Consider the following 11,617-nt stretch of genomic DNA (forward strand, 5'->3'; position numbering starts at 1 on the left):
AGAAGAGGATCATTTATTCGCATGCCTGTGAGTTACTTTATACATGCTTTTCAGTGTTTACAGTTTGATTGTTTTGGAATCGTGTTCATTGGAGTGATCTTGAACAAGCAGCCACAAGCCTAACCCCTTTCCCCCATTCTGCATTGAAAACACAAGCAGCCGCATCTAGCGTTTCCAATTCCCTCTCTTTGAGATACTGAGTGGAAATATATTAGGGCTGTCAAGTAATCCATTTTAACTTGTTCAAAGTTTTCAAATTGTTGGCAAGAATTAACAGTGACATCCCTAATTAAAAAAAAAATGCAGCCTTTTATTTTGTAGGGATGTGAAGTGTGTAATTAGATTTCAAAATGAAATCAATGTCATGCTTATGAGTAACAGAAAGTGCACTGCCAATGAACACTAAGTTAGAAAATGCAACACTTGCCCAATTTCACATGATAGAAATAAAGCATGTCCAGTATTCTATCTGAATACTGACTTCTCTCTACATTCCAAAAATCTTCTGTTTGCATATTTATGGATAGTCAAAGCACGATCTCAACCCTCTGTTGATTACTACGCCGGTGTATTATAAGATTCTATCCGTTAAGGTGAGCGAGGTTTGAATGACAGGTGTTCCTAAACATCGGTGTGATTGGGCCATGTCGTTATTGAGAGAGCTGTAACTGACTACTGCTAGCCCTGGTGGCTACAGTGTTAGCTCCATAGCTAGTCATGGGCTGCGTCTCACTTCGGTTATTTTTCATTTCCTCGCTCCTCGGTCTCAGTATCACCGGAAGTTGATTTGTCTGCGCCATCTTGAGTAGCGTCCCAGTGGCCTTATTGGTGCCGGAGGATCGGTAATCGAGGAACTACCAGACCATCCTCCGGTGAAATCCTCATGCACTCGCCCCGCCCACTTACTGTCTATCGCTCACTGATTGGATGATGCAGCGCGTGCACTGATCTGTTGCTTTTGACATGAGAGCAGTTTCCAAGCAGAGTGAAGAAAATACATGAACCTTACGGGAGTCACTCCTCAGTTTATAGTGTTTTGTACATTTTAAGAATGGCGTTTATCTTTTTTGAGAATGAATTATTTTATTTAATGTTTTTGGATCTACAACAGATTATACAAATGTTTATGTCAGTAAATGTATACTAACAGAGGCGGGGGTGTTAGCGAAAATAATGGGGACAGAGCTGGCTGCTGTCAGACGATCAGCTGTGCGGAGTCATCACAAACGGACGTCGCTTCACATGACACTCCGGAGGAAAGGACGTCCCATTGCTCTTAAAACTCATTTCCCTGCTTCTTGTGGTTTCCTTGCGTCTCTCCATGCTTCCCTGGTGGGAGGGACAAGTCGCAGGGAAACGACGCAAGTGAGGGACGCAAGGAATCCATTTAACCGAAGTGAGATGCAGCCTGTGTCATTGTAACAGTTAAGGTGAATCCTATCTGTATAACAGGGAGGAGGAAGTGTCACCACAAATTGTCTGAAAGAGTCATGAAAAGGGAACCTGTTAAGATAATGGAAATGAAGAGAATGTGATGATTTGCCTGTTCCCTCTTGTTTATGAATGCTGTGAAAGACAGTGGTGCAGGAATGACTCCAAAAACCTGGAAATGAGTTAGCATTTTAGCAGTTCCAGTTACCTCATCCCAAAGATAACGATTTTTTAAATGTGTTTAAAAGCCTGAAATGAGGTCTGTGGTTAACACAAGCTTAAGAGATATTCACATTTTGTTCTACGCCATCAAATACATCAGTAAATAGAAATACCCCAATGGTGATGTTTTGAAGCTTCTATGTGTCTTAAAGGTCCCATGACATGTCCATTTCTAATGATCATAATTCCTTTGAGGTATACTAAAATAGATTTACGTTGTGCAATTTTCCAAACTCTCATTGGTTTCTCATACAGCATCTATATGTGTATTCACTGAATTTCTCTCTGTCCTAAACGCCTTGTTGGAGCTCCTGCCCCCCTCCCCCCCTCAGTGCTACGAGGAGCTGACAGTTGACCTCATTCACACCAACGGTGTTTCAGGGCCGGTTCGGAGCTGGAGCTTGAAAAGCACCGGGTTTTCCTCTTCGCACCGCAGCGGAGCAGCCTCTTAGCTCCAGAATCCGGTTCATTTCGAGCACCAAAAAATTGTCTGGCCAGAGCAAAAGCACCACATACGTCACGCTTACGTCGAGGCAGGGGCAGGGGCGGGATCAACTCCTGAACAACAACAAAAAGCCGGCGTTTTATCCAGTTTGTACACAACGATGGAGAAACTTAACAAGCAGCAGTGGTCCACTAAAGAGACCAGCTACCTACTGGGAATCTGGTCTTCCAAAGAGGTATAGAGGAAGCTGGAGCACAATCGGCCATTGTTATTGGTGTCAGCTGTGAGCCGTTTCTGCGCGCTTTGGCTTTATGAAGCAGGCACGCAAACGGTTACGTCATGACGCAAACGATGACGCAGCACCAGTCGGACTCTGGGCAGTGTGAAAAGAGCCGGAGCTAAACCGAAGAACCGGTTCTGAACCTGAAAAGCTCTAGAACGGAGCTTGAACCGGAGTTGCGTTGGTGTGAATGACGTAACTTGCTGGCTGGTGTGGTGTCCTGCTTGCTGTGAGGGGGGGGGCTGCAGAAGCCCCATCTGCGAGGCTCCACAAATATTACCCACATTTAGCTTAGCGGTGGTGATGTGCATTCATATGACACAATGTCGTTTTTTAGGCATAGCTTTAGCTTTTTACTTCTAGCTATTTCAAATACGCTTAAAAATGAGAATCCTGCTGAACAAAATGTGTTGTAAAAGTGTGTTTGCCAAATATCAGATTTTCTAAAATATTCAAAAATCCAATCGAATAATCCCATTGCTTTTTGCGAAGGAGCCCTTGCTTACTTCCAGGAGGGCCAATAAAAATACATCATCACTGCACCACTGTTTAGCTAGATTATCAAACAAGACTAAAGTACCGTGTAGGCTAGCTAGTGAATCAAACACATACCTCTTACAGTGTAAAAGAAGCCTACACCCACTATGGCTTCCGTATGTTAGCTTGTGATATAATATTCAGCTTTGTATGATTAACGCACCATTGAATCCTTCACAAGCCAAGATGCACCACAAGTTGGGCTCCATGTCATGATTGTTTGGATGTATGTTGTGGCCCGAGCTGGTCCTGTGGCCCCTCTTCTGATCACGCAGTCACATGACCTCTCAGGACTCTCAACGACCCTCTCTGCGGTGGAGGACATCACGTGGGTCTTTTTCTTAGCTTCGGGTGCTGCTTCTGTTCTTCAAGTGACCTTTGTTTTATGAATGCTATCATTTCATTTGCCTTCTCTTCACTGCAGCCATCAACAACAAATACTGTATTTCTCATTGCAAATGTCCTGGAAGAAGAATATCAATGACAGAATGCTATGTGCATACTGTGAGTAATGAATTAATCTACCCAGGACAGGTAGTTGCAATGGTGTTAACGTGTGTAACCCTGCAATAAACTACCCTGGACATTTCAATATGTGGTCATGTGTTCATTAGGGTTTTATTTATTAAATACACATACAAAATAATTGATACATTGAGAAGATATCTCACTTTCAGACAGCACACAGGGAATTAGGCGTTTCAGGCTGGACATTTTATATATACAGATATTCAATTTGGCAAGATTAAATGAGTTTGGCTCCAGACATGTTTAGCGAAAAAGGAAATAAAGACTGTAGTCTAATCAGGGGTTTACAACATTACAATATGAAATCCTCAGTTGAGTCTTTAAATTCCCATAATCCACAAATAATAATTGTGAAGCTCAATTTTAAAAACATATATACCATAACCAGCCCCTCCTCTCTGAGATGGAGACACACAGGACCAGGCTATGTAGTGTGGGGGTGTCAGGTCAGTCTGCTGTAAGGAGGCACTTTGGAGGGCCCCTCCTCATCCTCTGCTGGGCCCCGATCAGGGAGCGGAGCAGGAGAGTTGAACAGCCTGTCGTCTGCCCCTGCTGGATAGAAGAACACCATCACTCACTGCTGAGAGCAGAGGGTTCCTTTAAAGAGGCCTTATTCTGCTTTTTGGGGGTTCCCTTTTTTTTGTTGCATGCCTCCATTGGACTCTTTTGTTTACTTCAGTAACATAATGACATCACTGGCCAGCACTCCAATACATTGTACGTGATTGGCTTATGGGCAGGACATCTCTAAGCAGTTGACCAATCACAACAGAGCCGGCCAGCTAACCAATCAGAGCAGACTGGGCTCTGGTTTCAGACAGAGGGTGAAAAGAGGTGCTGCAGCACAGGCAGTATGAGAACAATAAATAGCTTTTTGAACATTAAAGCATGGAGACATGTCCCAGTAGAGACACTACACACTGATATATACCAGAACATCAGCAGGAGAGGACTCTTTAAAGTAGAGACAATACACACTGATATGAACCTGGAATTAGCGGAACAGGGCCCTTTTAAAAACAACTTTCATTAATAGTTCTTACCTTGCCATCTACAAGCCATCTCTGTGTCCCCAGGGTCACACTGAGGAACCAGTGTCTCCTGCAAGAAAGAAAGACAGACAGACAGACAGACTTTTAATTGCAGGGGGAAAAAAGGCTTCTTTCTGAGAATGGAAAGTGAAAGACATACGTTAAAAAGGCATCCAAATGGGATTCCTTATCTGACAGCAATATAAATTGGTGCAGGCAGGCATACAGTATTTGTCTAGGCAGAACTGTAAGTTTTTTTCAGAAATATATACGCAAAAGAATGACTAGTTTTTAGCTTGTTCAACCAATTCAGGGGGTTCATTTTAGCTTTATTAGCTAACTAGCTACAGCTGAAACAAGCTGCCAGCAACTGTTTACATTTTAGACACTATAATGGACAATTTCAGGCTAGAACTGAGAAGCTGCTCTGGTCTATCTCTGTCTGAAACCAAGGATGTTTGGAGATAAATGTGCCACCATGGTCAATGGAAACAGCGTAAGTATTGTGAGATCAGAAATCTTGCAAAGCAACAGTCACTCAGTTTAAAGGGATGTTCTTCCTACCAGTCCGGTTCTGGCATCATAGCAGCGGCAGCCTGGAAGACTCCGGCATCCCACATAGGCGATGAGAGCGGAGAGAGCCATGCTGATGGTGCAGGTCAGCAGGATGGTGGCGTTTGCCCCCTTCACCATCCGATGAAGCACAAACGTCTGAGCGGAGACATTAAGTGTAAACATCTTGTAGGTACACTGTCTAATGGCTCTGACACACCAAGCCGAGGGCCGATATTGGACGTTGGCATAGTTTGAGTGGTCGATAAGTTTCTGTCGGCCATGTTTTTTTTAGATGGGCCACACATTATTCGCTAATTCCAACTTTTTTCAGCCCGATTCAGCCTGTTTAATCTGCTAAATAAACCACTCTTATAGGCTGTTCATCTTAAGTGAATAAGTGCACTCAGGATGCAAGGAAAACCAACGTGATTAAACGATTGAAGTCAAGGGGAAAAACACAAGTCTCTATCCTCTCATCTGATCATTCTGATGTACTGATATTGTAACAACGACATGTCTGTCTGGAATGCAGCTAAGTGGTAAAGTAATAACTTATGTTGCTCCAGTCTGTTTTTCCTTTTTTAAAGCTTTTTGCTGTTATGGAGAGTTATTTCCTTTTATACAGGTTTAGAATGGATATGATATTTGGCAGTAGGGGTGCATTCACGTTCAACTTCTTGGACAACAGTCAGCCCCGTCGCAACTAGTTATTTTATGTTGGTTCGGAGTGTCAGGGCCTTTTGGTCACACAAATATTTGAACACACACTTTACCAAACACTGGGATCGCCCAAAGGATATATTTTGTGGTAGTGTACATGTATGTATGTGTGTGTGTTAACATGCCTTACCACTTTGGGACTGTCGTGGTGGTGGAAGACCTCCTTATCCTCCTCCCCGTAGGTGAGTGTCAGACACGAGTAGCCTGATATAAAAGCTGCAGCCACACAGGAGAGGCCGGCTGTTGCCACCATCACACTCACCTGCAGGGACAACATCACAGAGTGCGCGCTTTTCTTTTTCATACTGAGAGGGTTGAGTGTACAATAGAGCTTATTATTGACAAAACTTATTTTCGGGAGTTTATATAAATGTATCTGTAACGGCATCGATCTGTGCACACATTTTTCCAAATAATATAACAGGTAGGTGATCACAATGCTGAAAATGATACTTGAAAAAATAAATAGAGGGTTTTATCAGATTATACATTTCCTTGAAAAAGTTCACATACATAGAAAACAAGGGTGAAGGAACCCTCTTGGTCAGTGTATGTTTTTGGTCAATGTATGTTTTGGTCATTGGATTTTCTTTTCACAAATAGATATTTAAAAAAAAAACGACTGGATACTTAATTTTCGTTTTAAAATTGAAATAAATTGAAATACAAGGCGTTTTTCTTTATCATGGTCAAAATGGGATTTACTAAACTTAAAAAACGGGATTGATTTTCATTTTCTACTTCTCAAAACAAAAAATAAAATCACTAGAAAACAGAAACATATTCTGCTACCGGAAGTTACCTTACAAAATAAGAGCGCAGATTAGGTCAGAATCTGTGTATCTACGGTCCATTTGTTTTTCTTTATTAAACAAGTAAACGGAAGAGTGTCTGCGAGGCGTTTTTGCTTTTTACCTTACTAAATGGTCAAATGGTTCTTGGAGCGAGGGGCTGGGGGAAACTCACATGATATAAAAATGTAAACTATAGGCTACAGCGATTCTGCACTGAGGTCAAATCAGCCGCCTCTCACGTTTGTTTTTTTCAAATCTGCTGCTCTTCATTTTTCACGCTATACAAACGAGTGATACAAATATTTTTTACCTCAAGTTCTTAAGAAATAAAGAAATAAAATTAAGTACTTTTACTGTTTACTTTGTGAGTAATCTTCTGTCAAAAGCCGCGTTCACACCGCAGTACTTTTCCCACTTTAGTTCCGATATAGTTCCGAAATGTCGCGTTCACACCAAAAAGAGCCGTAACTAAAATGAGTTAATCAGAACCTTTTTTACCACCTTTTCCATCCCTGCTATACCTCATTCAAACCAACGCAACTCCGGTTCAAGCTCCGTGCTAGAGCTTTTCAGGTTCAGAACCGGTTATTCGGTTTAGCTCCGGCTCTTTTCACACTGCCCAGAGTCCGACTGGTGCTGCGTCATTGTGTCATCGTTTGCGTCATGACGTAACCGTTTGCGTGCCTGCTTCATAAAGCCAAACCGCGCGGAAACCCCTCACAGCTCAACCGACAACAACAACAATGGCCGATTGTGCTCCAGCTTCCTCTGTACCTCATCGGAGGACCAGATTCCCAGTAGGTAGCTGGTCTCTTCAGTGGACCACTGCTGCTTGTTAAGTTTCTCCATCGTTGTGTACAAACTGGATAAAACGCCAGCTCTTTGTTGTTGTTCAGGAGTTGATCCCGCCCCTGCCCCCGCCCCTGCCTCGACGTAAGTGTGACGTATGTGGTGCTTTTGCTCTAGCCGGACAATTTTTTGGTGCTTGAAACAAACCGGATTCCGGAGCTAAGAGGCTGCTCCGCTGCGGTGTGAACAGGAAAACCCGGTGCTTTTCAAGCTCCAGCTCCAAACCGGCCCTGAAACACCGTTGGTGTGAATTAGGTATTAGAGAGCAGGTACTTTCGTGGGAGAAAAAGGTTCCTATGTCAAACCACGCCCCGTAAAACTCAAAAAAAGTTTTGTGAAGCCGCCATTTTATTATCCTCGCATTAGCATTATTAGCATTAGCCCAGCGCACAAACGCAGAGAGACTAAGGCCCATTCCCAAACCGCCCCCTACACCCTACCCCGCCGTTTGCGCGTTCACGCGGAGGGTCCGCCATATTGAGGGCTGTTCCAAACCAACGAGTGTGGAGCGGTGTGGAGGGTGAGTGGGCTATCAAGCCCTCAAACAGCGAGGCTGCAGCGGTGCTGACTTGAGACCGGTCTCTACCTGACCGGAGTGACGCTGTGTGTGTCCGTCAGGAAACACGCTGTTTACAAGTAGTTCCAGCAAACATCCACTGATAAACTGTGATGTTAACAACCTCAAGATAACCTCATAATGTTTTAACTTAGGATCATACCTGTGTTTAGTCTAGTAAAAGGTAAATGTGTGCATTTTATTATAAAGTTGTGTATATTTACAGACTGTTGCAAAAACTAAGAAGCTTATAAACATCAGGTTTAAAACACAATGAAATATGTTTGGAGTTTTATTTGAGTTATTAATTTACATTTTTTGTCAAAGAGATGCTGATTTGAAACCGTTGTTACATACAGTTACGGCATTTCCTGTTTCTGCTGGAGAGAGGGGAGGCCGTCCCAAAGCTTGCCGCTGTATTTACTCCCTCCACCTGACAGGAGGGAGCCTCGTTGAGCTGCGAGTGTGGCTTCAGACGGAGTTCACTCCGTCACGGAGGGGCAGGGTCGAGGGAGTGGTTTTGGATTGGGCCTAACTTAAAGAGCCTGTGACACTGTGACAGCCTCCCAACAACTGTTCTGCAATGAAATATTGGGTAATCTCGAACCGTCAGTTTAAAAAAGAAGGTGCGATACTGTCCGATAAATATCAATAATTTCGAACATCGCGGGGAAATTTCTTCGACTCATTTTGAAGTTTTGGGGGAAGCCGGAAGTGACGTCAATGCGGGAACGTTCGCTTCACTGTGCGGCGAGAGAGCGAAACACGGACAAAGTGTTTTGTCATGCGTAGAAATGGTGAATTACTGAGTTTAGGCACGTTAATAACGTCTTAATGAAGTTGACTACAGTATATTCATATTTGTCTGTGCTTTCATGTCAATTCGGCGAACATAAACATAAATGATCGTGGTGAAGATGATGATTAAATTAGGATTACAAATCGGTAGTGAGAGCTGCTGAATTTCCTCCCGTCTGATGTGATATAAAAACAAATCGATTATTTTTGTAGTTGTAAACTCAAGTGGATGAAACTACATTTATTAGTGCTTTCATGTCAATTCAGCGAACATATGATACATTAAATGATCGTGAGGATGATGATTTAAAAATCGTTTGTTTGAGCCGGTCTGCATTTCCTGTTGAAAAAACAAACCGATGCTTTTTGTAGTTGTAGTACACCAATATGGATTAAACTTGTGTTTTTTTTTTCCCACAATGTTGGGGAAATTAATGGATAAAATGCACAGATAATGATTATTATTATTCCGACTCCGATCGGGACACTAGGTCTACCGTTTCCCCGCAGCGAGGCTCCCCCCGTTGACAGTTTACGTGGGACGAATCCCGATGGGCCGGTACCGAAGTGGGCCGGTCGGATAAGTCACTAGCACATCCCCCACTCCCCCCGTTGACAATTTACTAGCGGAACCGAAGTGCGCCGGTCGAGAGTCCCGGGATGATTTTTAGTCCCAGTCCACCACTGGCTACATGACCGTATGATCGCCCATATTGACGCACCTAATTCCTAAACTTCTAACAGATACAACATAAATCGATCCTTCAGCCTCATATGAGCTCTCAGACACGTTCAAAATTAAACTGTCATCGCTGTCTGAGCTTGCTGCTGTGTGCGCCATTGTGCGTTTACATGCAGATGCTGGAATCCTGAACAGTGCAGCTGTTTAACGCAACACAAAAGAAAACATGGTAGCGGTGGAGATGAGGAGGTGTCGGCGTTCTGGCGATTTACTCGGAAGGCTTCAGTAGAAGCTGCTGGGAGTCCCAGCTGCTTCTACTGAAGCTAGTCCCCAACTCCGGGGACTTCCGGCCGGGGACTTCGGGTGGCAGTATACGCCGTGAAGTTGTTTGCGGCCTGCCAGTAAACCCAAAGTAGAAGAAGAAGAAGTGACATCAGCGGCTTCATTTGCCTAATCCTTCCCCAGAAATGTATTCCGGTGTGAACGCGATCTGTACGTTCATGAGAACTAAAGAGTTCTCATGAACTAAGTTCTCATGAACCTTTGTGGGAAAACTACTGCGGTGTGTGTGAATGTGCCTATGTTTTGTATATGTATGGCCCTACAATATATGTTTCCAATATAGCATAATCGGTCCACTTTAAAGAAAAACAAATGGATCGTAGATACACGGGCTGACCGTCCTCATCTGCACTCTTATTTTGTAAGGTAACTTCCGGTAGCAGAATATGAAAAAACTGTATTTTTTTGTTTCTGTTTTCTAGTGATTTTAGTTTTAGTTTTGAGAAGTAGAAAATGAAAATCATCCCGTTTTTTAAGTTTAGTAAATCCCTTTTTGACCATGATAAAGAAAAACGCCTTGTATTTCAATTTTGGTTTTTCAATTTTAAAACTATATAGGCCTATCTACTAAATCCAGTCGTTTTTTGTTTTTGAATATCTATTTGTGAAAAGAAAACCCAATGACCAAAACATACACTGACACCTCTCACTTACCAGCACTGAGTTTTTCTTTTGGGAGGCGAACAGTGCCAGGACACCCGGAGAGCCCAGGATCTGTGCAGGAAGACTTGCAGTCTGAATAAACTGACAGGAACAAAGGCAAAGACCAGGAGCTCCAATCTCTTAGCTGAGGTTCACTCCATTATAATATTCAGGACATTTAGAGCAGACTGTAAAGTGGCGGACTGACATGTGAAAAATATGTAACGTCATGATGAAAGTGAAGTTTACAAAGGCTGCAGTGCTGCTTGAATAACTGCTAAAGAGTGTGTGATGATAGAGGATCCATATCTCACCAGTCCTCCCCACACCGGGGCCCTGGTGCCGCTCAGCGGGGTGTACTTTCGGGAAATAGCGTCCATGAAGCCACACACCACACAAAGACCCGCACAGGCGATCTGCAGGATACCGAGGACCAGAACGCTCTTCTGGTTGAAAATGAAATACCTGTACCGGTCCATCTCCAGGTTCGAACCCCAGAAGGGGGAACTTAGCTCGGTATACTTTTCCCCGGTTCGGACAACGGATTCACCTAAATCAAGTTTTCTTCCCAGAAAGGAGCACTTGATTCCAGCTGCGGTGAGTTCCGGCTGCCGCTAAGCAGGTAGGAAGTTGGTTTCTCATTAACCTGCTGACCAGCAGCAGGTGGAGAGAGGGATCTGTTGCCCAGAGTTTAGACTTGCAGGCCACACCAGGCTCTACGAGTTTTAAACTGACTTTTAGACAAAAACAAACTAATTATCGGATTTGTGAGAAATAAATTATCATTCAAAACCTAGTTATGTGGCCTGTAGAATGGGTAACATTACTTTGGTTTACGTGACATGTAAATTCCAGTTTCTTACCTGCAGATATCGGAACTGTGCTTTAAGGGATTACCTTTATATATACAGTCTATGGTGATAACATAATAAATGTTAGCCTATGGTTAAAGCCTTTATATTTGTATGTAGACTATGGTTAAAACAATTCATCTGTGCAGGGCCTCATTTAAAACCGAAAGAAGGTGTAAAAGACTTCTATGCAAACTTTGGGATATATAACAAACTTGACAGCAGAAGCTGCACTCCTACTCTGTGAAACTGGAGAAATGTGAAACTGCGAAACCAGTAGCGGAAAGATGAAAGGAGATCAACTCTGGGGGAAAGATCAAAGATGTGAAATAAATGTAAATATTACCTTCACAT

At 43.1% G+C, this 11,617-nt stretch overlaps 1 protein-coding gene across 2 annotated transcripts; it reads right to left on the bottom strand.

The window, feature by feature from the left end:
* Positions 1-3,509: 3,509 nt before the first annotated feature.
* On the bottom strand, positions 3,510-11,094 carry LOC307031668 (uncharacterized protein). 2 transcript variants are annotated; one of them, XM_079668959.1, is made up of 6 exons: positions 10,727-11,094; positions 10,425-10,484; positions 5,880-6,011; positions 5,039-5,185; positions 4,487-4,544; positions 3,510-3,995 (listed from the first exon to the last, which is right to left on the bottom strand). In XM_079668959.1, the coding sequence occupies exons 1-6, from the start codon at positions 10,889-10,891 to the stop codon at positions 3,886-3,888; spliced, it is 672 nt and encodes a 223-aa protein (XP_079525085.1). In that variant the 5' UTR covers positions 10,892-11,094; the 3' UTR covers positions 3,510-3,885. The 2 variants fall into 2 exon arrangements, with proteins under 2 accessions (XP_079525085.1, XP_079525084.1); XM_079668958.1 differs by having other exon boundaries at positions 10,425-10,514.
* Between the last annotated feature and the right edge of the window lie 523 nt (positions 11,095-11,617).

The sequence above is a fragment of the Notothenia rossii genome, assembly GCF_949606895.1.
Source record: "Notothenia rossii genome assembly, chromosome: 3".
In the NCBI taxonomy this organism is placed as follows: domain Eukaryota; kingdom Metazoa; phylum Chordata; class Actinopteri; order Perciformes; family Nototheniidae; genus Notothenia; species Notothenia rossii.

Excerpts from the sequence above, each read along its gene's own strand:
- LOC307031668 (XM_079668958.1), bottom strand. The coding sequence starts at position 10,891 with ATGGACCGGTACAGGTATTTCATTTTCAACCAGAAGAGCGTTCTGGTC. Across the intron at positions 10,515-10,726 it reads CCCCGGTGTGGGGAGGACTG|TTTATTCAGACTGCAAGTCT; the intron begins GTGAGATATGGA and ends TGTTCCTGTCAG. Across the intron at positions 4,545-5,038 it reads ATGATGCCAGAACCGGACTG|GAGACACTGGTTCCTCAGTG; the intron begins GTAGGAAGAACA and ends TCTTTCTTGCAG.